This window comes from Corvus kubaryi, unplaced genomic scaffold (genome assembly GCF_017639235.1).
Source record: "Corvus kubaryi isolate FWS band 111438036 unplaced genomic scaffold, C.kubaryi_AGA036_p1.0 37249, whole genome shotgun sequence".
In the NCBI taxonomy this organism is placed as follows: Eukaryota; Metazoa; Chordata; class Aves; order Passeriformes; family Corvidae; genus Corvus; species Corvus kubaryi.
The window spans coordinates 5,955,852-5,983,288 of NW_024581072.1; the positions used below are offsets into that span (position 1 = coordinate 5,955,852).

At 48.2% G+C, this 27,437-nt stretch overlaps 1 protein-coding gene across 1 annotated transcript in view; it reads left to right on the forward strand.

The window, feature by feature from the left end:
* LOC121662441 (beta-1,4-galactosyltransferase 1-like) overlaps positions 1–27,140 on the forward strand; it is a 28,197-nt gene extending 1,057 nt beyond the window's left edge. Inside the window, exons 2-6 of the mRNA XM_042023587.1 lie at positions 12,529–12,764; positions 19,928–20,115; positions 21,546–21,668; positions 23,173–23,277; positions 23,857–27,140. Coding sequence (XP_041879521.1) covers positions 12,529–12,764; positions 19,928–20,115; positions 21,546–21,668; positions 23,173–23,277; positions 23,857–23,992 — 788 coding nt within the window. The 3' untranslated portion in view covers positions 23,993–27,140. The remainder of the gene's footprint in view (positions 1–12,528; positions 12,765–19,927; positions 20,116–21,545; positions 21,669–23,172; positions 23,278–23,856) is intronic.
* The last annotated feature ends 297 nt before the right edge of the window (positions 27,141–27,437 follow it).

Here is a 27,437-nt window from a genome sequence, read left to right on the forward strand (position 1 = left end):
CGGTGAGTGCCGTCCGGGCAGGGTTTCGGGGGGACGGGCACGGGGCCCCGCCGCCTCCCCGCCCGCCGCCCGGGGTGCCCGCCCCCGCCCTGGCCGCAGGGGAGGAGGCGCGGGCGGCCGCCGCCGGGTCCCGGTGCGCCCGTGAGGGCTCTCCCCGCGGAGCGGGCGCGGTGTGACAGCGGCGGGGCTGATCGCGCGTGTGCCGCCGGCGGAGGGGGATTGTGGGAGAATCCCCGGGGAGCCGGTGCGCGGGGGGAGCGCGGCGCGGATGCTGCCCCGGGCACGGCAGCGGCGAGCGGAGCCCCGTCGCTCTCGCGAAGCGCTCCCACCCCGCCCGGCTAGGTTTCTTTCTGGTTGTCGTCGAGGTTGGGTAATTTCCTCTGGGAACTCTACCCGAAGTGCTGCTCTTGCGCAATGCCACGAGAAGGCTCTGGAGGGCTGTTTGCGCTGTGCAGGCTTTTCGCAGCCTTTCTGTGTCCGCGGACCTGCTGAATGAGCGGCACGGGTTTAAAATGGGCTGCGAGGCAGGGTCATGAGTACAGTTGTTATGCATCCCAGCGGCGCTTTCTACGTATGTTGGTCCTGTGATGCAGTACCGTGATACGTGGCAGCCTGGCGTGTGTTTTATCTGCACTGTAGATGCACTATGCTCCCCATAGGTCTTTTCCCGAACCTCTTGGGTGCTGGCATGCTGGCAGGATCTTGGCGGGTTTGTAGCCTGCTGGTGGTCTCATTTTTATTACGTGATGACCTAGACCTGTTTTGATCTGCTGGCTTTGTCACAAGGCAGAGTTGGGGACAAGGGGAATTTCAGATTTTTTCATCCCTTTAAAAGACTTTCTCACCCAACTCGCTGTTTGTAACTTCTGCTTTTTGAACAGACACTCCTGTGGTGTAGGTAGGGTTTGTTACCGTGACCTACTGGCATGCCAGCTGACAGTAGCCTGGCCACACCTTGGACCCCTGAACTTGGGAATGATCTCCCTCATCCACCAAGTGTGCCATTTTAGCATGGGTGCCTCTGTTACCAGAGATCACAACAGAGGAGAAGACTTCAGAGAAGCTACCTGTGGTTTTCAGTTTACAAAACCGACCCAAAAATTCGTCTTTTCTCTAGGCGCTTGCTGGTCAGCTGTTTATGGATCAATGCATCTAAATTACAAATGACTGGTTTGTTATTTTAGGAGGGCGGTTTTGAGGTCGCTAAAAGAAACTGTGCTGTGTTTTGTGTTGTAGTCTTTGATTTGTATCTTTCACTTTTTTCCCCTCCATCACTTAAGTTGAAAGTGGCTGGGCAAGCCTGTCCTCAGAGCATGGATGTGGGAGCACTTTATGAATATGGCTTTGCTTTGAATGGTCTCCACTTAGTCCGATCCTGTCAGGAGTGAGTCATGTGCTTTGGAAATGCCTGGAATTTAGAGAAATGCTCTTAGTGACCCCAAGATTCAAAGTGTTATTGGCGTTAGTCGCTGAAGGATCATTTAAGATATTTTAAATCATCTTTGTAACATCTTCAGTGCAGTTCACTGAATCTGCCAAAGGCCATATGAAGCTACTGGTAATGGTTACAGATGGTCGAGAGCTACAGGGCCACGTAAAAAATAGTTCTTTACAGTAGAGTAGGCAAATGTTTTCTAGCTGTGTTACCTTCAGTATTTGTGGGGTGGTGCAGTCACAAGCAGCCTGGCATCGTCACAGCCTCAAGATTTATAGCCAGCATGTAGGTGAGAAACTGTTTGTTCTTTTTTTCCCCTGTTCTTTTCAGATTTTGGTAGCAAACAGCATTTGTAAAACAATTGTGTTGTGCCTCACATGTTGGTCAGAGCCGAGTCTGCCCTGATCAGCATCTCATGTGTCTCTAAGGCCACTGTGAGGAGTAGAGTGGCATGCACTTTGTGGGCATTTCTGACATTTAATTTCCCCACCCAGAACTCAGAAATCCTTCTTTCTCAGCTCAAAACTCATTTATCAGTATGAACTTAAAAAGCAGGAACCATCCTGTGATTCTTGTATTCCCAAAGCCATGGGGAAGTGCTCTGATGGGAACAGGTAGCTCCAATAGCTCAGTTTCCTGAGCATAAACCGAAGTTTATTGAAACATACATAATTCTATTTTTTAACTTCTTTCCTGCCTGCCCCTCCCCCATCGTTGTTGGGAAGCATGTGATGACTCACACAGGATATGTGTGTCTGAACTGCTCAGGCTTTTTGAATGGTAAAATAGCCAGGTACTCATTTCAGAGGCCCACAGTTTTCTTCCTAGCAGTCTTCAGAGAGTAGTTTACAATCCCTGCTGTCTGGCTCTGCAACAAATGCATTAGCTGAATGAGGTTTAATCTCTTACAAGAAGCTGCCAAATTTTAAATGTGCTTTTATGGGTCACTTGCCATTATTTATAATTTAAAAGAATAAATCAGGACTGGGCTAATACTATAATTCAGCTTTGAGTTGAAAGTCCTTACCAGCTATGAAATTCTCTAATACAAGGTAATAGAAGCATTTTGGATTTATGCTCCAGTTTAGAGTTGCATGCCAGTGAGTATCTTAAACAGGGTATCAAGAAGCAGAGCCTGCTTGCTGCAGTAAAATTTCAAGAATTCCAAGAAATTCTGGCTTCTCTGAGAATCGTAAAAGCAAGTAAATCCAGGTATTTCCTGCAGGTGTCCATTCCCTAAATTGTTGCATTCTTTAGGAGCTGCAGAAGGGTATCGTGGTGTTGGTTTTGGTTGAGTTTTTTTTAATTAAAAAATTGCTCTGTAGAAGTAGTATGTGTGTTGGCCTAAGCGCTTTCAAAACAGTCAAATGTGTTTCTTCTACCAGTTCCATGTGGTTTTTGTATTTTGGTGTTGGGGTAGTTACATGCCTGCTGGTTTAAGGAGGGTGTGCACAAGGGGTCAGATTCTTTGGCTGTAAGATCCCTTTCCAAAAGAGCTCATATTAAAGCAGCCAGAAGTCCGCAAAGCAGCATTGCGTGGACAGGCTTATCTGTATTTCTGGGATGTCATTTTCAAGTCCTGCCCAGCTGAGTGTATGTGTTTGTGGAAGTTATTTTAGAGTACAGCTGTCTCCTTAGCCATTTTTGACCCCCATTTAGACAACAGGTGTGGCTGGGATAACAAACATAAAAGATGTGCTCTTGCCCTTTTTGCCATGAGCATCTTCTGGGAAAGTTCATCCAAGTGCGCTAAATATTGTAGTCAGATGTCTGTCTTAATAGCTTTTCATGCCCAGGTTTAAGCTTAGACTAAATAACCCTGAACGCTAATAATTAAAGGATATTGACAAAACAAAAATGTAGGTTAACGTATGAACCAGTGAATTGTCCAAGGGACAAACCATTAGAGATGTACTCATTTTCACTAAGGTTTAAAAATGGCTGTTTCCTGGGATGTCATAGAATGGTGTGGGTTGGAAGGGATGTTAAAGATTATCCAATCCCGACTCCCTGGCATGGGCATGCACACCTTTACCTAGACCAAGTTGTTCAGAGCCCCATCCAACTTGGCCTTGAACAAACACCTTCAGGAATGGGCCATCTAAAACTTCCCTGTGCAATCTGTTCCAGTACCTCACCACTCTCACAGTAAAGAATTTTTTCCTAACATCTAATCTAAACCTGCTCCACTTAAAAGCCATTGCCCCTTGTCCTGTCACTGTCTTGTAAAAAGTGCCTCTCCAGCTTTGTTTTCTCCCTAGAGCCTTGTCCTCTCCAAACTGAACAGTCCCAACTCTCTCAGCCTGTCTTCAATAGTGAAAGTGCTCCATCCCTCTGACCATCTTGGTGTCCTTCTAGACTCACTCCAACAGGTCCCTGTCCTTCCTGTGCTGGGACCCCAGAGCTGGATGCAGTGTTCCAGGTGGGGTCTCACCAGAGCAGAGCAGAGGGGCAGAATCCCCTCCCTCCCCTGCTGCCCACGCTGCTTTGGATGCAGCCCAGGGCACGTTTGGCTCTCTGGGCTGTGAGTGCCCATGGCTGGGTCATGTCCAGCCTCTCATCCCCCAGCACCCCCAAGTCCTGCTCAGGGATCTTGGGCATATGAGAAGAAGAACTGTTTCTCCAAGATGTCAGGGTTCTAGATATAAACTGGTGCTTCCCCCTTCCATGTTAGTGAGGCATGTTTAAAAAAACAAGGATTGAAAGAAAAAAAGTCCTTTGGCCAGCTTGTAGGTGAGCAGCTGTCACTCAGGGAGGGGAGGACCTATGGCACAGGCTGTTTCTTCAATGCACTGTTTCTGATGCCTCTGTAGTCAGTACAAGCAAGTGCTCTAAACTGTTGATGCTGAAGATAAGGGATGAGGGTTTTCTGATGCTTTGAGGTAGCCTGTAAAATCAGTGGTGATGCTTAGTGTCTGTATTACGGAAGTGTTTAGAGGTTATGTGCTGCCTGAGATTAATAAATAATGTAGTTTGAGGCCCCTGTATATGTGGACATTGTGTGGGCAGAGGTAGAAGATGTTTTACCACTGGCAGAATCCTAGAAGGGCAAAACTGGGGCAAGAGGGTGAAAACCTAAGAGATGCTAAACCCACCATTTTTTAGGAAGACTTCTAGTGGTGGCAGTGCCAGAGGGATTTGGTAGTTTTGGCATGCCTGGGGTCTGGTCATCCTGTCACGCTGCCCACCTGCAGTCATGGGCTCTCTTGCTGTGGGAGGTTTCTACCCAGGAATTGAGGGCTTCTGAATCTGTGGGGTTACTTTCAATACCAGGCAGTGGAGACAACATTTGCTTTACATGTAGCATCTCCCTTTCCTTTCTCACCTGGACCTGCCTTTTTTTTAACCTTTTTCATATAGCCAGTCTCTGTTCCCTCCTGCCTGCTTTGGTGCTGAAGGTTGTGTCGTGTCCCTCTGGAAAAAGTAAAATAGAGCATGGAGAGGGCAGCAGGGGGGGAAGCTAACACATGAATCAGTTTGCTCAAATTTAAGCTTTCTTGGCTTCAAAAGAGGGTTTGAGAAACTGTTAAAACTTCTCCAAAGAATATGCTTAAGATGTTTGGCAGGGAGCAGGTGTGTGATCCTGGCAATGCCACCAACAGCTCCACAGCTAGCTATCTGTGTGGCTGGGAGCACATCATACCTCTGAAGCACAGGCTGTCTTGGCAGGCAAGGGAGCAGCTTCTGTGAGGAGAATATCCCTAGCATCCTCTTCTCTGGTGAAAGTGGAGGTCAAGGAGTAATTAGGCTCGCAAAATAACTTGGAAAGGTACTGTGCTGTGCTGGAGAGCAGCTGTTTCAGGGACACAGCACAATAGACAGAGGAGAAAAGGAAAGTTTTCTGTCTCGTGCATGTAGTGTTTTATAACATGCTTGTTTCTCTGCCAGCCTTGATCTGAAGCAATAGCTAGCTTCTTTGGAAATTAGGCCAAGTTTGTGTTTGGAAAGAGACAGATTAACTTGCAGCTTCCAAAACTGCACTTGGATGCAGAATTCAGTTAAGCTCTTTAACTTTCCTCCTCTGGTGTGGAGCATCTTAGTCTGACTTCATTCAGCAGATAGGGGACGTTTTCCCTGTCCTGAGGGCCCTCTCCTCCCCAAAGGGCAGGGTGCTGGGGGTGCACAGTCCTCAGTAGGGAGGTGCTCTATGTCTGATGGCCTCGCAAGCAGGAGATGCTGGGCAGCTGGGCTCCACTGCACTGCTGGGCTGCACTGCTCACCTCCTTTCCTCACCAGTGGACACTACTCTCTAGCCAGCATCCTGCAGCCACTGCTCTGCTCCCTCCTCTGCACCCTTCTCTGCAGGGTAGAAGGGGGGTTTGGTTTTGGGGACAAAACCAACCAGTCCACAGCAATACTGCAGTGATGCAGCCAAAAGTTTGGGGTGTTGGGGGACGTAATGGAGCAGTGTCAATGTCCAGCTTGTTCCTGTTTCTTTGGGTTCGAGAAGGTCTTGCTGCTCAGCCTGTCCCCACTGGGACAGTGTTTTCTTTTGTGCAAATCAGTGCCTAGAGCCCCTGCCTGCAAGGAGAGGTGCCTGGTGAGCCAGGTGTGGATTGGATTTGCACTGCAGGTGCTGATTTCACTGAACAGTGGCCATGGCCAGGGGCGTGGCAAACAGCCTTCCCAACAGTCTTTCAGCTGCAGCTGAGCTGCAGGGAGCTCAGTCTCCAAGCCCTCTGCAGATGTTTGTCTGAAAGAGGGTTGCTTTTGTCATCTCCCCAGACTGGGGAGTCACTGGACTTGCTTTGAGGGCAAAGAGACAAGTTACCTGCAAACCTGTCTTGCTGAATCTGGAAATGGCCCTGTAAAGGCCTTACAGGATGGGTTTCCACAAACCTGTGTGCTCCAGGGCAGCACATGAAGCAGCAGCCATGTCTCCAGACCCTGCTGCTATCCTCACCTCTTGCACTCCCCGACACTGGCAGCAACTCGTGCTTTTGGGACGCACAAACCCTGGCAGACTTTCAGCCAGACAGACACACCTCCACCCCACCTGGCACCTGGCGCTCCCCCACCTATATGAGGAGCACACCCCAGCCCCGGGGCAGCACTGGAATCCAGGTGCACATGCCACAAGCAGGATGGGATGGGGCAAGGGAGAGGGGTTGGGGGTGTTGCCTTGTGAGTTGGGGCTGCCACTGGCAGAGATACGGGCCTGGGACACCACTCAGCCCGGGAGAGCTCCTGTCCACACATCCCATCCTGCTGCACAGTGTGGGGTTTCTGGCTGATGGCTGCTCAGCCTTTTTCTGATCCATGCCTGTTTGTTTGTTTGTAGCTTGCTGTTAGAGAGCCTGGAATTTAATTTTGTGGCGGGTGGGAAGAGCTAATCACATGCAGATTGCCTGGCTCGAAGGGAGGCAGTTCAAAGCCGCCTCAGTGAGCGTGCACTGGATTTGAGCCACCAAGGAGGACTTTGCTTCTCTCCCAGAAGTACCCTCCATCAACAAGACTGTCTCCCTTTTTTTTTTTTTGTTTTGTTTTCAAGATGCCATGTGCTAGTGTGAGACCTTATGTTAGAACAGGCAGTGCAGGGGATTGGGTTAAGAAAAATTTTTCTCTGGCTGTAGTTGCTGAGTTACTCATGCAGACCCAATGTTGCTAGCACATGTGATGCATCCTCATTTTTTTCAGCCTGTTTCCTTGGGGTCCACAGTTGCAGATGCCAGGCACTGTGTGAGCCTGCCCAGGACAGGAGATGAGCCCATGTAGCAGGCTTCCCTTGCCTTGGCATAGCTAACATCTGTGGGAGTATGCAACTTCACAAGTGTAGATCAGCCAAATGAAATGTATCCCAGCCCTTGGGAGGGCATTTTTTTGTGACTGGGATATTTCTAGAAAGACCCAAGGAATTTTTTCTTTAAGCTCTCATAGGGGAGCGATGGCTGCAGGCAGCAAGAGGCAGCGGCTGCCAGCCAGTTGGCCATTTTGGCCAGTGGGTTGCATGCCAGGACATTTCTGCTTGGGAGATCCAGATGGGCAAGGGACATGGGGGCTGCCCCATCCCCCCACCATGGGCCTGAGCCATTATTTGAGTCTGGCTGGTGTCACCTGAAAAGGTGCTGGCACAGCTTTGAAGTTTAGCTGATGGGAAATTATTTTAATGACCTTAAGAGGAAATAACTGCTTCGCTGAACTGTGGGATGCAGCTGCTTGCCCACCATGGAGCTGCCATGTGGCGCTGGGGTCCAGCTCTGCTTCACAGCCTGGGGTGGGGGAACTTGCTCTCACATTTTCTGGGGCGGAGCTGATATTGTTTTTCCGCGTCAAGGCGGGCTTGGTGTGGCTGACGAGCCCTTCCTTCCCTTTTCTGCTGGGCCTCTGCAAAGAGAGGGTTGTTTGGTTTTTTTGCCTCTTGTGAGCTCTGCTCCTCTTTTCCAGCTTTTCTTTCGTATGAGGATTGTCTGAGTGTGGCAGTGCGGGTGTGCACACGGCTCAGCAGATGGAGAACAGTGCCCAGCTCTCGGCCAGGGCCATGGAAATGTTCTTTTTGGCTCTGCTTTGGGAGAGCCTTTTTCCAACTGCTGACACATGTTTTTGCTTTCATTTTCACTAAATTAAATGTCTGAGACTGATGCCTGGCTTAAAGCATGCAGGTGGATTTTGCTTGTTTTCCCAGTGAAGCTCTCAGGAGGGTGATTCAGATGGCTGAATCACTTCAAGCCTGTCCATGAGACCAGTTTCCCTCCTTCCTATCTCCTTCTCCTCCACACTGCCCTTCTGAAGAAAAGGGTTCTCCCACTCTCTCCTGCCTGAATCCCCCAGGGCTGCCCATACTGTTGCATCACCTGCTCCCACCTTCTTGGATGGAGTGTGGTGTTTGCAGCCCCTGTAGGGATGCATGAGTACGCTTCTGGCCCTGCGAGACATTGCTGCCTGCGTTTGTCCAACACTTCTGGTATTGGGAATATGTTCCCTAGAGCCTCCCTAGATAGCTCCCTTTGGTCTAGGGAGGCTCAAGTAGTCTCTAGATTTATTATAGCATCAGGCTGAGTGGATTCTGGACTGCTTGTGTGAGGGTCCTCTCATTTGGATCAGCAGGATGAGCACCAGGAAGGATGTGTGCTGGCAGCCTCAGATGGCCGGAGGTTAAGGTGTTGTGGCAGGCATGGCCCTTGGGAAGTGGGGACGGGAAAATGACCAGCGCTATGGGACAGGCTCCTGGGGCTCCAGCACTGCACTATCTCTGGCCTTTTGCAAGCCTCACTTTCTGCTTTGTGTGAGAAGCTGCTTCCTGTTTGTGAGCAGCATAATGCCCCCTGGCTTTTCCTGTGCACCTTCCCTGTGAGCAGAAATGCTTCTGAGTGTCAGAGGTGAGGGGCAGGAGTGGGCTGGCTTTTTTTGGTGTGTGTATCTCTCTTACCCGGCCGCTGCCAGCTAAAGCCTCCTTTTACAAACTCTGAAATGTTTTGATGTGATGCTGTGCTTTTGTGTTCTTTTGCAAGCTTCCTGCAGTTGCTTTATTTATGTTTTCGAGGTTTTATTTTGCTAAAAATACACAGTGGAGGCTCGTGAAGCTGCTGTGTTGGAGCTTTGTGATGCTGAGCCCAACAGGCATCTGACTACAGATGCCAGGCTGTAGGGGTGACCAGAGCTAAAAGTCCACACAGTGCTGTCATGCCTGTCTGTTTTTATAAGGGACTCCGTATACAGTGACTCCTATGTCAGGCAGTCAGCTTGAACAGAAGCAGAAAAGATTCAGATGGAGTGAATCGAGCTGGAAAGTTTACCTAGTAAACACAGATAGGGACACAGTTTTGACAGGCAGGACAGCACTTGCAGCAGACTTTGCATGTTTTCTTGGCATTGCAGATTACATCCTGAGTCACCATCCTTGGGAAACAACAGCCCTAGGGCTGCTTGCTATCCAGGTAGTCAAATTTCAGTGAAAATGATTTAAAATTAGTAACTGGAACTGTGACTCTGTTCACCAGTTGGAGAGCCTGTGTGTTTGTGGATTTGGCTTTAGCTTTGTCCTGCTTGGGAAATGAACTGAAAGTGTCAATTTGCAGTGGGTGGTATGTTGCTGCTCTTTGTGTCAGCCACATGGCTTTATGAAGTCTAGTTTGTTTTAGTCATTCTGTATTTCAAAACAGCCTATTCAGCTTTTTTTCTGGTTTTGTGTTCAGTGAATGTATTAACTGAGTGATTTGTGTCCAGCCTGTCTCAGAAGTGGCTGCCTTGCTGCACATGGATGGCACTGGTGCCTGAGAGCTCCTCACTGACCTGCATGTTGGCTGCATCCCTTAGGGCAGTATTTGCGAGGTGTGCTGCCCTTAAAACTGATTTATTAAGCAGGAGGTTGGAGCAGTAGAGATCATTTATCACCAATGCCCTTCAAGATTATGAAATTGTTAAATCTCTGCCTTCTGCAGCTGCTTTTTACAATGAATATGTTTTCTACTCCAATCTTTTCCTTGCCAATGTTCCAGTCTCCATAAGGCAAGCAAGAGTGAGTGCTGGCAGGATGAGTGGTCCACGTTTCGCCTTGAGGGGCTGCTGGATGCCAGCCTGCAAAATGCTGTTTGCAGTTCCAAACGCTTGTGGCTGTCCTTGCCCAGCTGGAGCTCACAAGTCACTAGTGGGAGATTTCCTCAGTAAATTCACCTAAATGGCAGACTTTCATTTCCTCCCGCCTTACACTGAGTGGGTTCGAGACATTAAAAGAACCTTTGTTTGTTAAACCAGAAAGCATTCTCTGGTCTGATGGGGCTCGCAGTTGCTTCTTGGGAGCAGCAACTGGGAGAAGAATCCAGTAACTGGGAACACAGAGCAGCCTGTCCCCACAGGAAGGGGCTTGCTTGGTGGGACAGCAGCCACACAGTGCCTGGCAGTGGACCAGGCTGGCAGGGCCTCATGGGGGGACGTGTTGCTTCTGTCCCTCTGCTTCCTGCAGCATCCCGCTGGGTTGGCCCTGCTGCTGGCAACCAGGTGTCAGCAGGATAGGAAAATAAAGTCCCTGGGCACAGATGCCCAACATAATGCTGTTTGCTGGCTGTGACCAGTTAGGTGAACTGTGCCCAGTGCAATGCCCTCTGCTGTTTTAAAATCACAAAAGTGTAGCATCATCCTGACTCTGAGTGCTGGTCTCCTAGTGGAGGTGACACTGATGGGCACAGGGACAGGTGGGGGAAGTGGGCATGGAACTGGGTTGGGGCAACAGGCTGTTTTGGGAAAATGCTCACCACCATGGTGTGGAAACAGTCCCCAGATTCAGAGGAAGCGATGCACCGTCTCACCCTCCTGCCACCTCTGGCCTCATTGATATGATGCCTGTCCCATAGGCATGAGGGTGGCTGTGCCTGGCCCCTGATCCTGACACCACTGAGCCCCAGTCCCGGTCATTCCACTGCGTGTTCCTTCCTGCCCCGGTTCCTCCAATTTTTGCCTCTTCCTCCTGCTGCAGAGCACCTTCTGAGCTCTCCTGCAAGCCACATTTAGACTTTAGAGCAGAGAGGCTTTGGCCCTGGCCCTGCAGCTGCAGGGCAGGCATCCACAGGGCCCAGCTTGTGCCGTGGGGCAGAGAGGGTGCAGAACTGGGCAGACATGTCAGCGGTGCAGCTGGGAATTCCTGGAGTGCTGAGAGCATGGGCAGACTGATCCCAGTGCCCATGGAGTCTGAGAAATCACTGCCTTCTCGTGTGAGAGGGAAACTTTTGCCCATTTAACCAGTGCAAAATGCAGAGATGAGGAGATCCCTTTGCATCCTGCCACTGTGCAGGCACCGTGCAGCAAAGCTTCCCTGCTGCCTCTGGAGGTACACTGAGCACTGCTGTCAGCTTGGCCAGTCTCCTCCTTGTCCTCTCCAGTGTGAGTGAGCACACAGTGAAGCAGCACAACCAAACCAAAGTTGCTTCTTCTAAACAACCAGGGAACGAGCCATGAGTGTGGAGCATTATTTCTGCTTTTTTCAGTAGTCATGTGTTGCAGAATACACAAGGTTGATGGTGACAGCCACTGCCTTTTTGAGCTCCATAAATCAATCACTTGTGCCCCTTTTCAAGGGACTCCCCCAGGGCAGTGTACTCCCCCTTGGGGACCTGGGGGTCTCTGCAACAAATGTGAGGTGGTAGCTGTAGGACACTCAAGCACGCCCAAATGGAGGAGAGGAGGAGGGTGCAGCCGCCAAATCCTTAAGGGGTGATCCCCACTCTGGTATTTATAGCCAATACTTTATGCCTTACACAGGGGGTCCTCAGCAACTGCCCCCCTGCTGCAGAGGCTTTAGCAAGAGATGAGTGCCTGTGCCAAGTGCAGTTTGTTAACTGGCTGGTGCTGGGGGCAGGACGTGGCAGCAGGAGAGGCCCTTCCTTAGGCTTTTGTGGTGAGTCTGTGGTGAGTCGCTCCGTCGGTGCTGGAGCAGCTGGAAGCAAATAGAAGGGCCAGCCTGGATATTCTGAGAGGGTTCCCTCTGGTGCCACCTGGGCTTCTCAGTTTTAACCATAGGTTTTGGCACAGATTGTTTCAACAGTTTCAAAACTTGCCATTTTTGAAACAATCAGCAGGAATTGCCAACCTGAAGGCCAATCTGGATACGGGTTTTTTAGTATTTCTAATACAGAACTTTTAATAAATAAGGGGCATGTCTTCAGAGCACTGAAAATATCTCTAAGGAAAAAAAATGGGAAGGGGATTTTATTCACTTAGCATGTGACTAGCCATAGGTGATTTTGTTGGCAGGAGAGCAGAACTATTTTTTAAGTACTTGACTCTTGGGCTGCCTGAGGTGGGTGAGAGCCCAGAAGGCAACACTTCAGGCTGGTTTTGCGGTGCATGTTCCAATGGGAGCACAGCTCTTGGTTGGCCACACAGATTACAGGATTTGCAGGACTCAGTGTTAGTGACTCCACTGGGTTCTGATACCAAGAGGTCACAGTGTTTGTGGGCTTGCTCTGAATGGTGGTGTGAGGTTGCTTTGGGTATGGATGGTCCAAGCTTCAGCACTTCCATGTACTGCTGGGATTGTGTTGGGACCAAAAGCTGTTTCTTAAAAACCAAACCCAAGCAAAACCCAAATGTGTGTAAAGGATGTGTGCTCAGAGAAATAGATAGTGTGTGTTAATTTGCTTTGTGTTATGCCTCTGTTCCAGTTGGTGCACTACGTGTGGAGTTTTCCCAGCCCGTAAACCTGGAAGAAGTGGCAAGAATAAACCCAGAGGTCAAAGCAGGAGGTCGTTTTGCTCCGAAGGACTGTATAGCACTTCAGAAAGTAGCAATAATCATACCATTCAGGAACCGAGAGGAGCACCTGAAGTACTGGCTCTATTACCTGCACCCAATTCTCCAAAGGCAGCAACTAGATTATGGAGTATATGTTATCAACCAGGTAAGATGCTAGAGACAACCTTTTATACAGCTGTGACAACAGTGCCCATGCCCCTTAAAATAGAGGAATGGTTGCTTTACTTTGAACAGCAGTAGGTTGGCAGGCAGGGATAAGGTTGCTTAAAAAGAAAAAACAAAAGAAAAAAAAATTTGCTTCGATGCTTTTGATGGAAAACCTGAGATCCCCTCTTTATCTCAGGTACAATTCACTCTTAAGAGCTTCTGCGTAAAGAAATCACTTGATGAGAAGGAAAAAAAATTCCTAATAGCACAACCCAATTTAATATTTCTTTCCAAATGTCCTTTTTTCCCAGCTGCTGCCAGAATGGCATGCAGAGGTTTTTAAGGTGACAAGTTGGCATTAATGCCTAGTTTGGTAGTGGATGTGCCATAAGTGTGTCGGATTTCACTTTATCAAGCACCTTCTGTTCATGTTAGTGCACAAAGTCAGGATGGAGAAAGCAAAGCTCTGGCAGTGGGGCAGGTAAGTGGTTGCCTTACGGTGAACAGAACAGAAAAGAAACAAGCAGTCAAGGGGAGGTTCTTGGGGTTTTTGGTTTTGGGTTTTTTTTTTTCCTTGATATCTGGTGGCCTTTAAACAAAAGGCATAAAAATGCACATTTCACTCAAGACAAGCTGTCTTAATTTATAGCATAATGGTGTTTAAATAAGTGAGTGTTGTTCACCCTTGGAAAGGTTTAAAATGTGCAGGCATTTGTACAGGATGCAGGGTGAAAAAGGCAGATGCAGTTCTGAGAGCCCCAGCAGAGAGCACCTTCTGGACAATCCCACTGCAGTTTCTCTCTTGGAGATCTATATTTATATCCTGTTTTCTCAGCTCAGTAAGAACTGAGATGAAATAGCATGCTTCTTTAAATGTTAACTCCTTAAACTTCTGCTTGGATCAGCTGGTGTGTTTGGGCATATCAAACACCATGAATATTTAAAATGGTCACCCAAGCAATGCATTTCATCACAGACTTGAAAATAGGGGGAGACCTATCCCGAGAGAGAAAACTGGTACTCCATTACTACAATTTCTCTTACTTTGCTCATTTCCAGGGTGCCAGAGATCGGCACAAAAGAGATTTCTGCGGATTAGCAATAGTTCCCAAGCGCAGCAGCCAAGATGGTTTGGTGTCTGTGGCCTGGCAGCCACACTGGTGAGGACACAAGGCATTTCTGCAGCATGTGGACTGGCACACTGTGCCCTAGAATTGAGCCCTGTAAGGAAACCCTTCCTGTGTAACTCAAGGAGCAGCTGCTGCCACTGTGGTGCAGCAACGCGGGGCCAGCCGCTGCCCTCCATCCTTCGGGCTGCGTTTCCTTGCACGTGCAGCATTTTCCCGTGCAAGTTGTGGGTGCCACAGGGCTGGCTGAGCTGCGTCCCCACTGGTGGGGGGCCGGTGGTGCCGGCGGCTGGACAGTGCCTCCCTGCTCTGAGCGAGGCTCGGAAGGGAGGGTGAGGTGTGGCTTCCAGCAGTAGTCCCGCGGTAGGGGCCGCTGCTTTCCCAGGCGGATGTAGCTCCCGCCAGCTGTGAGAGCTGCCTGCCCATCGTCTGGGGCATCACCTGGGGGAGAGCAGCCATCTCCATTGCGAAGAGCTGGCAGTGCAGCTGTGTGCGGTGTTTCCCCATCGGTGGTGTTCCAGGGTGAGGAAAGCAGTGCCGGTGCCCATAAAGGCAGGCAGTGTCCGAAGCCCGGTTGGAGTCCCCGCTGCTGCTGTGATAGTGCATGCTGGCTTGCATTGCCCTGTGTTGCTGGCTACTCCTCTTCTGTGGTGCTGCTCTCCAGCACTAGGGCTGTCTGCTTTACAGTTAACTCTCACAGAAGTTTTTGAAGTAAATGCTTTTTCTCAGGTGCTATCCCTTGGGCATAGTTTGAGTGAGAATGAAATGCAGTATGCAGGGTATATATGCCCTGGCCACATCCAGCAGATGTAGGTTAGCAGGTAAGACTGCTTGATTTGTAAAATAAACATTCTCCTTCTAAATGCCTCTAATTAGCTGTGTCTAGAAGGAGTGGAGTGGTCAGTGGTAGTAAACCTGCTGGATGCATCTCCCAAGGGTGAGGGGGAACACTGAATAGAGAGAGATGCAGAAAATGTGTTAATTCTTCCAGAAGTACAGTAGGAAAACAGTCTTATTTCTCTGCTGTCTTGACAATTGCTTTTCTCTTTTTCTTGTCTGTCCTTCCCTTTGCATCTGCCCTCCTTTTTTTTTTTATTTTATTTTTTTTATTTTATTTTTCCTTCTAGTGGGGAAATATTACCTTTACTTGTTAATCCTGTCTATATCAAAGCAGTCACTGAAGCAAGGAGAATTACTGTGTGATCTGGTTCTTACACGCTGCCTACATGCTCTTCTGTGCTCCGCATCTCATAGAAAGAAAGAGGAGCGCTGAGCCCTGCTACTGCTGCACTGGTAATGTCAAACTTCTTCCTTTCAGCACAATGTGTTTCTGTCACAAGTCCATTGTGTCTCCACCATGCTGTTCTTGTGTGTCTGAATGCCTCTGAGTAGGACTTGGCTGAAGTCAAGGGGATAATGTTTGTAAAATGTCTGGCATGTAACAGGAGCCAGTGGAAAATATGTATTATGTTTCACCTTGCACACTCCACCCCTAGAAAAACCCAAATCTGGTGTGTGGAGTAGCTGCAGTAGGATTTTTCAGGTAAACCTGAAAGGAGGACACACAGCTGGGCACACTCTGCCCAGCGCCCATCGATGCCACACAAGTGACGAATTTGCAGCATCTCCCTCAGCCTCACTCACTGCCACCATTATCCGTGTGCCCTCCCGCACCTGCGGCCATTGCCACACAGATGCTCAGGTCTAGAAATTAATATTCTCTCTGCATTTCAGCCCATGTAAATGCCCATGCAGCCAGACTAAAGTTTGGGAAACGGGAGACTCGGCCAATTTCCTGAAAACTGGGCAGTTGTTCAACCATTTTCCACTGGCCCCTGGTGCTATTTGTAGTGTCTTGGTAGCAATTTTCCAGAGAGGTATGTGTGTGTGTGTGAGTGTGGAGTGGTTGGGGCATCACTCTTATTCATGTTACTTTGCAGAGGGTATCAGGTGTGTGGGCAAAGGAGGGGATTGTGCTCAGCCCCTGCTTACCCTTGCAGTGGCGGGGGAGGCAAGTTTCCACTGTGGCTGCTCTCTCCCACTGCCCAGTGTAATTGTGCTGAGGCTCAAAACACCCTTCCACAGAGAAACACCAAAGTATCTCCTGGTATCTCTCTATGGCTCTGGAAATCTGTTTCTGCCTGGTCAAGTCCACTGGAAGAAGGACTTTCCCATGGACATTGCGTGTGCGGTTCAGGCTGTCTCAGTGTATCCCTGATGTAGCTAGCAAGCCCCACTGGAAGTAATGGCTCCCTCCTCCTTGGCCAGTAACATGCATCCTCACCATCACCTCCCTGAGACCTGATGAGTGTAGGATCTGGGTGAAAGAGATGGCAGGCACAGGTCATCTGTGCCGTCTGCAGGAGGAATCACAGAGCTGCCTCCTACATGGATGTGGAAGGCAGAACGAAGTTAGGACATGTGGCTTCTTACTGGTTTGCATCCCCTTTAGTTTGAGTAACTGTTCCAAAAACCTCTATTTTTTCTGTTTAACGCTAAAAAAAAAAAGGAACCCTCCTTTGGTAGGTCCGGCTCAACAAACCAGAGTCAGCTGATGTAAGGGATAGGAAGTAAAAAAGCCTGGATGTTGTTCTGCTCAGGCTGATCATTCACCTCCAGGTACAAGCAGGAGTTGGTGTCAGACCTTGCAGGACTGAGGCAGCAGTGAGTTCTGGGAGTGACAGAGTTAATTCAGGAGCCAGAAGCAGGTGCTGGGCACCAGCACTGAACTCAGACATGGGCGAAGTTTCAGAACAAGAACATTGGGAAAAAAATTGTCAGGAAAAAGAAAATAGCAAAAATGTGCTTGGACTACAGCTTTTCTGGCTGAAAGCCTATGAAAGCATGGAGGCTATGTCTGGTGCTTGAGTGCATTGTCAAACCAGCAGTCCCCTGTGCACTGCCTTGCTCTTCAGGATAATGCTCCTCTGTCCAAGCAAGGCCAAACGAATCCATTTCTTTGTGACAAATAGCAGCATCCATGAGATGACAAGCTGCCAGGCAGAGGTGAGGGATGGAGGTTTTTCCAATTCTGCTTTATCTGCTTTCTCAAAGGTCACCTGTGGGTACTGCACTCTGTGCTGACCTGGAAGGAATGTCAGCACAGCAAGTTTTCACAGCTCTGGTTTGTTGTTTGGGTTTTTTTTCCAAAATGTCTGGGATCAGTTAAAGATGGCGGCCTGCAGCGTGCCTGTGAGTTTTGAGAGATCTGAATCTCAGATATCACAAGCACACCAGTGCTTCTACATTACTTTAGGTAAAGAAACAGAGCTTCTGCAAAAAGCAAAACCTCTTGTCAGTCTTTTTGTGTTCCAATACGTGCAGTAAAGCCCCACGTATCTCCTGGGACAGAAAACCACCCTCCTGCCCTCAAAGCAGTCACAGCTGATAACAGCCTTGCAAAGTTTGCTGCATGAGCTACGTGCTCGCTATAAAGTTACTAAGAAATGGCTTGGAGAGGGTTCTTTGTTTTCTTGTATTAGTTGTGGTTCCCTTCTTCCAAGTCTTCTGGATGCCAGAGCGTGGAGCTGTGCGGCCATCTGGGAGTAGAGTGGCAATGCCCACGTGAAGTGTCTGCCCTGTGTCCCATCCCTCTCCATGCACAGGGCTCCTGTGTGAACTCTGCCAGGGTCCCGTGGGTGAAGTGGCAGGAAGGATCCCGCATGCTCTTGGTGCAAAAGTCTCTGTGCTTTGAGTTTTTTTGGTGAGAGGTTTAAAAACACAGCTCCTCATAGCACTGTTAATTTCCATGTGTCAACCCGGAAGAGTTAGAGGCTACCCAAAGGCACTGGTTAATTACAGCTGAGCCTCTGCTGGTAACAAAATCGGTGTGAAGTGCCGTTTGCCTTGAATTTCATTAGGAAACGAGCAGCCAAAGGGTATGAAATGAGTTCCTAGACTGGTCCAATGGTTGCTTTGAGGTGTGAGCACATTGCACTTTGCACCAGCACCAGGACTAGTCCCCCTCGGAACCTTGGAGCCAAGTTTGAGTTTGGTACCGTGGGACCTGAGGGGTGCTGGGCAGTTAGGGCTGGTAAACCCCTTTGCTGGGGAAAGAAAACCCTCCTATCTCATGACCTCAGCCGCTTCCTCTCCCCAGCCTCTTTGTTCCACTTCCCTTCATTTTCTGTACTCAAGTTTTCATTGCTCTCACTTTCTGCATGGTGGTGATCATCCACCCACCACCTTATTATTATGTGAACCCTTTTGCTTTGGGTGAGGATGCTGAGAATTTGCTCAGATCCTCTTCCATGAAAGCTTACTCCTCCCTGTGAAGTCATTTATGCCCAAGGCAGGTGATTAATGCTTTTGAAAACTTTGGTTTGACACTTGCATTTTAAAACCTTCATTTGGAATATACTTGGGGCTGTTTCAAGAACCCGAATTGGCTCTTCAGCAGCAGATCCATTAACCAGTCTGGATGAAACAGTTACCAAAATGATTGTTTATTAACCAGGTAAAGTTTTTACAGAGGATGTGGTGTTTTAAGCTGCTGTTCCTTGTGCACAGTATTTTATCCGTCCTTGATGTGCATCCCATGTTAGGTGTGGGTAGTGCAGGGTGGGGGGGACGGCTTGCACAGTGGGGGAGTCCTTTGTATTGACAGTGCTCCGAGAGCGTGGAGAACTAAAGGTAGAATGGATTTGGCAGTCTTGGTTTCCAGGCTGGCAAAAACCTTCAGTATATTTGAGCGAAGCCCTATGAGTTTCTTTCTACCTGCTCTGTTCCCTTGTACAGGGTTTGGGTAGGAAGCTGCTGCTGCAGAGTGGCATCTTGGATTGAAAATCCTAACTCTCAAACCACCAGTATTCCTGAGTTTGTGGGTATGATTTTTTTAGCTTTTCAAAGTACGCAGCAATCTGTGAGCTGTACTTGTGCCCAAATCCACATGTGCTTTTGATATGTTTCTGCCTGAAAAAGGCCAAACAGGTTCTCCTCAGGTGCTTCATTGCTTGGGGAGGAAAGTGGAGATTTTCCTGCCCTGCTCTCTGCCAGTCCCTTTGTTAGCTGCTTGCCCTGGGATGAGTATGCCCTGCTGTAGTGTCAGCTGTGCTCAGGTCCTTCCCATCAAGCTGAGAGCCTTCCTGATTTCATTTTTCTATCAAGGCCTGCAGGACAGATGAACAGTAGTGGAAGAGCACCAAAGAAGGGGATGTGCCACTGCAGCAGTGGCAGCATCCATCTCTTGAGCCGTACCCCTTGCAGGCAGCAGCTCGTGCTGGCCTGCCATCCAGTAACCAAGGCTGTGTGTTCAGCCACGTGCTGAACCTGCTTCCCGGGGCCCAGGGAGCATCCTACTCCTGTGCGTGCATGGCTGCCCAGGGCTTGGCAGAGGGTCAGAGGTGAGCAGCAGAGCATCAGACCTTGGCTCCTGGTGCCGTCTCATGCTTTGCAGATCAGGTCTGGCGTGTGCTCACACATTGCTCAGCCACTCACAGCCATGTTGTGGCAGAGCTTAGGAGGAGGGTGCTGAAATTCTGGCCACAGCAAGGTTTTGGTCCATGGTCCTTTGTCATGGCTGTAAGCTAAATAAATCACTGCCAGTGTTTCTCTCTGTAGCAAGAGTCTCTTCTTCCAGAGGAGCTCACCTCTTTTTGCTTTTCTTTGCTGCTCCAGGAAGCCCCACCTGCTTGTCCTGTATCAGAAAATTCAATCCTTAAATGGCTTTGTGCGGACCAGGACACAGGGACCGCTCAGTATGGTATCAAAACTGCCTTCTTGGGGGCTCCCACCAAGAGATGGGAGCTGAGCTGGGTCCAACCTTTCCTCAGCCGTTTTTCCTGCCCCCATGGTTTGTGGCTGTCCCAGGTGTCATTGTCCTGCAGGCAGCATTTGGGGTCAGGGGAGGTCTGCTGCAAACATGCCATGGGTGCTGCAAGAGCAGTGCTTGGGCTCAGGCTTGGGCTCGAGCTCAGTCCATCGGAGGCCTGTCAGCCCTCTGCAGCAACACCAGCATCTGGCAACAGGTAAGAAACTGCTGATATCAACTGTCAAATTTAAGTCACTTAACTGTTTTTATTTGTTTTTAAATTAGGATGGAGAAGAAGAATTTAACCGTGCTAAACTGCTGAATATTGGATTTGCAGAGGCCCTGAAGGAGTATGACTATGATTGCTTTGTGTTTAGTGATGTAGACCTCATCCCCATGGATGACAGGAACACCTACAAATGTTACAGCCAGCCACGGCACCTCTCTGTATCCATGGATAAATTTGGATTTCGGTGAGACACCTTTTGGAGTGGCATCTTTTTCCTAATATCACTGCTAGCCTTGCAGGGCAGGCACAGTGTTACACATCCCCGCCCACCACTGAAAGCATGGGAAAGCATCTCCCCAAAAGCCTGTCTTAACGTGCAGGTCCCTGCAGGGAGTGGGTGGCTGCAGGGGAGCCAGGCAGAGAAATGCAGCTGAGCAGTTTATTAAAATTCACAGCTTCTGGAAGGTGAAACGTAGGGTGAGGAAGAGCTAAGCTCCCTTCATTTTGCAGATGGCCACATACCCCTTCTTGTGTTTCAGTCTGGAAGCTGGAAGACAGTTAGTGTTTCCACCCTGTCTGAAAAGTGAGACGCCCTCACACAGTGAGGATTATGTGCAGCTTTAAAAAGACTGCATCAGACACTATTTTAAGAGCAAGACAAAATTTTTTTGGCTGTTTGGTTTCATGCCACTGAGAGACCTGCCCTGGTATGTGAGAGCAGCACAAAGTGAATTTCTTGCAGCATACATTTGGGTTCAGCAAGCTGTTCCGAACAAAAACGTGTCTTGCTTTTCCTTTCTGGTTTTTGTTTTGTTTTTTTTTTCCCTGTCCCAAATGCCTAAGGGGGAGTTTAAAATCTCATCTACAAAGTGAAAACTGGTTGTGACCCTGTGGTGGCCAGTAGTGCTAAAGCTATAGCAGTGGTGGTATTGGCAGGGTCCCTACATGTCTCCACTCCAGACCCAAGCCCTGCTTGGAGCAGGACTGCCACTGGCACTGCAGCAGCTGCAGGTCTTTCTTTCACTAAGGTGAAACTTAAAACAGAAATGCATGGCCCTGGGGATTCCACTGCTTGTTAAGGCAGAGACAAGTCTGTACTAGGTCCTGGTAATCCCTGTGTGAACCCTCTTGTTACGCTCTGGGTCGGTCTGAATTTCATCTCTCCCCAATCGCCTGGTGAATTGTCCCCTGTTTCAAGTGGGAGCTGGTTGGCTGTCTGTATGCAAGGTCACACTGCCAGCTCAGTTTTGGGCTCCAAGCTTCCTTTTGGGGCACTAACGAGTGTGGAGGTGAGTGGTAGAGCTGCAGGAGGAGAAAGCTCTGCGGCCCATCCAATGGCTGGCTGAGCTCTTGCCACTCGCATGGCATTCATGTCGCCTTTGTTGAGGTGATACACATCTCAGCCTGTCCTTTGAGGACAGCGTGCTGCTTAGTAAAAGGTTGCAGCTACTTCCAGTTGCAAAATACTTCTCAGATGTATTTGGGACTGACTCACCCCCAGTTCACCCTCCCTCAGTTGAGTCCAGGGTATCCCTGTGGCAGGAAGGTGCCTTGCAGTGGATGCTGGCTCTGTATGGGCTGGGTGAAGGGCAACAGCAAGCCCTTTTCAGGCAGGCAGGCTGCCCCTTGGCTTGCACCTCTCCTCCTCTAATGTGCTCTTTTCTCTGCTTCCAGGTTGCCTTACAATCAGTATTTTGGAGGCGTGTCTGCCTTGAGCAAAGAGCAGTTCACAAAGATCAATGGGTTCCCAAACAATTACTGGGGCTGGGGTGGTGAAGATGATGACATTTATAACAGGTAAATACATTTTCCTCCTTGGCACCCTGGGGTACATTCAGGGTGGGGATGAACACAGACCTGCTGCTCTCACCTGGGTATGGGGGGACATGGGGTGTCACCTCTCCAGGAGGTGAAGGTGGTGTGTGGGCAACCTGCTGGCTCAGCAAGAACATGTTCCTGCTGGGTGCTGGCACCCCATTTCTCAGCTCCCAAGATGCGGTGGGGAGTGGGTCTGGTTGGAAAAGTCCCAGCCCTGTGCCCTCCCCCTCCCATTGTTCATTCTCCCTGTAGCCTCACAGGCATCCACACCAGTGCATGGGCTGGAGCAGTGTGCTTCTGGTCTCCCAGCACTGGCTCAAAGCAGGAGATTCAGGAGGGTGGATGAGACCTTGACCCACCTTGCCCAATGCAGCCCATGATTTGTTTGGCTCTGCAGCGTTGTAGCAGATCCCTTTGTTCCCAGGAGAGTTCCACTTGTCAGGCTGTAAACAGCTCTGTATGATGCTGTGAGCCATGTGAGCTTGACTGGAAGGATGCTGAGCAAGGCTCAGAACTGCAGGAGAGGAGGAAGGTGTTCTCACAGGGCAGGCTGCGAAGACCAGGGTGAAGAATGAACATGGGGTTGTGGTACCTTACAGCTTCACATATCCACAGCATTCACTAAGAGAAATCATCATGAAGGGCTTGTATTTGGAAGCTGCCTTCATGTTTCTCAGTGACAAAACCACTCTGTGATCTTTTCTCTGGGGTTTCTGAGCTCTTCCAGGCTTCAGGAAGGCTCTTCCAAAAAAAAATTGTACCTTCCTGAGATTTTGCACTTCTGTTAAAAAACCAAGAGAAGGACAGCCTTCTAGCAGGGCATTCAGAGCAAGGTGGCAGTCCTTTCTTTTTGGGGCACTTGGGTTTTGAGTAACAGAAGATGCTACATAGAAGTGAAAAGGGAGAGGCAAAGAAGAAATCAAGTACCTTTCCATCACAGGCATCCATGAAATAACTGTGCAGGTGCTTTGTAGAGAGCATGCAAACAAAGAAGGGCTGCCCCTCACCCAATAGGTCCCAGCTGGGACCACTGTGACTCCAACCATGTGTCTCCTTTATGCTGCTTCACCACCATTCACCTTGGTTTTCCCCAGTGCTGTAGCTTTCACGTCATGAAAACTAAGTGCTCTGTCTGGCTCCTATCCAGATGGGTTAAAAAGTAGATGACTCCCACTCAAATTGGAGTCTGCAGCCTGGAGCAGGGTTAATGTGGGCATTGGGTGTTGGTTGGAGGAGATGGAAGTGTGAGGGTGTGGTGAATTATATTGATGTTGGCAGGGGAGGTCTCTACTCCCCATGATAGATTGTGTCTGTGTGGAGAAGGACTGGCTTTCCTTCCTTGTGTTGGCAAGCCTGGAAGTGCATGAGTAACATCCCTCCTCAAAAAAAAAGTGGGTAAAACCAATGGTTATTTGTGGAAGGTGCAGCAGAGCATCAGAGCATCCCACATCCATTGGGTGTTCAATGTACTTGCTTTCTACAGGCTGGTGTTTAAAGGCATGGGGATATCGCGTCCAGATGCGGTCATTGGGAAGTGCAGAATGATCCGGCATTCCCGGGACAGGAAGAATGAACCCAACCCTGAGAGGTGTGTCTCATCCTGTCACACAGCAGGTTTAGGGGCGCCTCCTGCCCTTGCTGCTCTGACTGCTTGACTTTCTCTTTGCCGTGCACAAAGGTGGAATGTGGAAAGGCTGCAGCCATATCCTCCCTGACTGAGCTCTCTGCTCCTGCTCCATTAAGCTACCACCTTCCCCTTGCCAGTTTATTACCTGATTATAGACCTTTTCCCCAGCATTGCAATACAGCATGAAGTCCTCTCCTCTTGTTTTTATTTCTTAAATGCAGGAAATTAGATTCCGAGCAATTGTTTCCAGCTTGTCTTTGGGGTATAAACCTCTGCTCTAGTGCAGAGCTGGAAAAGGACCTGTGTGATTTAAAAGCTTGGCTGTTTCTTCTAGCTAAAATTTGACCCCATAGGGATGCCTTGGCCCACTGCTCAGGCTGGCCACGTCTTGGGATGTTTATGGCACTGATACTCAGGTTGTTCTTGAAACACCTGTGATGCTTCCTGAGAGGCATGCAAAGATCAGATTGTTTAAACATTTTTTCCTTTCTTTGTTGTTTCCACCCTCTCCCTCACTTTTTTTTCCTTCCCCTCCTGCAGGTTTGACCGAATTGCTCACACAAGGGAAACCATGAATTCTGATGGCTTAAATACACTATCCTACAAGGTGTTAAGAACTGACAAATACCCTCTGTATACAAAGATCACAGTGGATATTGGCTCCCCCAATAGCTAACATCAGAGACACAACAGAGACTTGCCTATATTGCCCAGGATATCTGGCCTCACTGATGGATTATATCTGCTGGTTTTATAACAGTTGCAATGAACCAAAAAAAAAGGCCTCTTTTGGCATGCCAAAGTGTCTCCAAATTGGTTGGACAAGTGCGTTTTTTAAATTTCTTAAAAATTTCAAACTTGACTTTACACAACTTTCTAGCTCCTTGTTGTTTTGTAAGTCCAGAAGCTGTACATACGAGTTGTAAATAGTTACTTAGCCAGAAAATGTTGAATCTGATCTATTTTCTGCAGTACTCCCCCTGTTGAGTTAATTGCTTGACTCAAATTTTACTGATTATGACTGTGATGTATCAACAGTTACTCCCCATGACATTTGGTATTTTGAATGAGGTGCATGCAAGCATTCTTTTTAATTCATTCCCGGTTTTACTTTATGAAGGATTGTAAAATGCTGCTAAAATTGTCCAAGTTTACGCTTTGCATTAGATTTTTTTAATGGAGACAGAATAATACAACTTTTTTCTCATCGTGACCAAAACAAACATCTCCTCTATGTGCAGAGCAGGTGTTGAACAATCAAGTCTGGATTCAATGAATGTCATTATTTCTTTTAGTCTCAAAAGAGGCTTTGAGTGAGTTGAGACAGTTTGCCAGAATTTGTGGGTGAGTTCCCTGCATAGGGTGGGAGCTATACAGATGGCCTTTCTAAAAACCACTGGCTTCAGATAACATTACTTCTGGATATGATAGAGATTATTTGCTTCAGCACAACACCACCTGGGATTTTTTCGGGGAGGTGGGGGAGTTTAGAGAGTGGTGGGTTTATGGTGTTGGGGTTTTTTCCCTGAAATAAAGATTAATTTAATTGCACAATTAAATTATGGCCTTAAAATTTGCTAACGTGTTACCAGTGGTAGGAAGTTACCACGCTATTTAAGTATTGTCTGAAGCTTCCTAAAACCAAAATTTTCTTTTACAAGGTTGTGCATAAAACTTGAAATCTTTTATTACTTTTGTTGTTGTTGTAACATTTTAATAACTTTTTAAAGTAATTTTTATATCATAATCAGTATATTTAATACCAGATTAAACTAGGGTGCAGTAATAGGATATGATTCAAAGCCTCCTTTATCTTTGGACTAGTAAGCTTTTCATGTGTGTCATTATATATAAGCCATGTATTTTGTTTGTGTATTTGTCTATTAAATCTCCTGCGGTGCTGAGATACTCACAGCAGGGCTGACATCCAAATGATTTTTCTTTGCCTAAAGCCGTTTGCAGTGTGTGTCCTCTATCTGGAACCTCCCTTCTGATTGTCTCAGGCTTGAGGGGCATGCACATTCTGCAGTACTATTTTCTGTCAGTGCACCAGGGCACCACCTGTACAGACCCTGCTTTTCCTCCCCTTGACCGTGTATGAAAGCCTTGAGTGCTGACACCCAGGGAGCTGGTTTAAGTGACTTAAAGCTCTCAGAACTGAGAACTGAATTCCTTCTGGTGAGTACTTTGCCACCAGCTCTGACCACAGCAATTTGCACTTCCTTGGCCTGTGCTGAAGGCTGTTAAAATCAGGGACACTTGTTGTATTGGGGATCATCTTCAGCACTGCCTTTTTTTTTTTTCCCTTTGATTGGTTTAGTTTGGTTTTTTGTTGCATTTTTTGAGACCTGAAGGTTTTGCTGAGCCCTTGCACTGCAGGGGTGGGATCCTGCAGGGACCAGGGAACAGTGCATTTTTTCTTGGGCCAGCAGTGCCTCACAGGCTGCATAGAGACTTTAAATACTAGATGCCTTTTCAGTCTCACTTTGGAAAAGTCTTCCCCTCCTTTGGTTGAAAGCTCGCTCTGGCTAGCCTTGCTGCTCCAGTCATGCTGGGAGCTGAGCAAAGATGGGCTTGCATGGAGCAGGAGCAAAGTGCAAGGAAGGAGGCTTGTGATTAAGAGCTTATCCTTTGTGCTTATCATTGCATTAAAAAAAAAAATACAGTATAGTAGTCCTTTTGGCAGATCGGGCTCCAGGTCTTAAAAATGCAAGGGAGTACAAGATGTGTTTTACAGAAATTAGGTCAAATGTCTACCTGTAAAACAGTGCCATGGGTGTAGTCTATAACAGTAATGGAGACACAGGAGAGCACTATTTTTTTTTTTCCAAAGCTGCCTTACAAGGAGGGCCCCATTCCCACAGATAGGAGCAGATCACCACCAAAAATTTATCAAGGCTGTACTTGAAAATGCCATGTCTTTGCCGAGAGCACCTCAATTTTGTGCTGAGCCTTTTGTAAGTTGAAGAATTGGGACCTTCAGCTGTAGTGGTGTCTGCCTGCTACCAGGCGGGTGGGGGAGACGCTGGGAGCATTCCTTGCAGTGGGATTTTTTGACCATTAGAAAAAAGTTGGTCCAACAACTCATTGTTTGGCTGTATGCTGAAATTATTGAATGTTATGGAGGTGGGATGGCTGTTGTGATCAAAGGTTTCTACAACATGTGCCTTGAAAGAGGGAAGAAATGGAAACTGGAAAATCAGGCAACCTGAAAACCCTTTTCAGCAGAGAGATACTAGCAGTGCAAGAAGCTGCTGTGCAGTTTCTCTTCCAGTGCTAAAGCCACAAGCCATGTAAAGAAATGAAGCCACCTTTTGTACTCATATTGCCCTTTGGTGCTGACCTGTGATTTCTAGATCTCATTGTCTCTCTGTAAACTGTATCAGTCAAACTCATTAAATGCTCTTGACTCGACCTGGCCATGAAATTTCTCTCCCTGGGATTTTCAGGGGCTGCATCTACAAACACCTTGCACAGAAGCCAATTCTGACTGTGTCCCAGGGTGGGTGGTGTTTTTTCCTCTCCCCTACTGGTGAAAACACTCAAAGTGATACTGATGTAACTAACGGTTGGAACCCAGAAAAAACAGCTCCAAAGGAAACACTAATGCTTGGATTCTTTGAGATGACTGTCTGCATGTTGGCATGAGAGAGTGTCGTGATACGCTGCTTTTCCCCAGGATGCTACTTGTATACTGGACTGCTTCTGGGTTTCCTATAGGTGGTTTTGCTTTTGCATTCTTATCATTTATATATCAAGGGATGTGTAATCCAATGTTCCTTCTTTACTATTAATGTCAAATAAAAGTATTTTCATTTACAACATTTGGCAGCAATTGCTCTGGATTACCCTCTGTCTGGGTGGGTTTCTGGCTCAAAGGGTGGACTAGACCATGCCTTAATCTCCTTGCATTAACTTTCTCCAGCTTTTCCTCCCTCTGGCTGCCCCCTGAATTAATTTCTCTGTGCTGCAAAATTTTTCCCCATTACAGAAAGAGACCTAAGAGTCCCCAGATCTCACCAGAAAACTGTAGGGTAGGGTGGTTCCTTTACCTCTGGGTAGGGGGACAGCATGCAATCCATCCTGAAACCAGGCAGGGGATGAAACTCTCACTCAGGCTG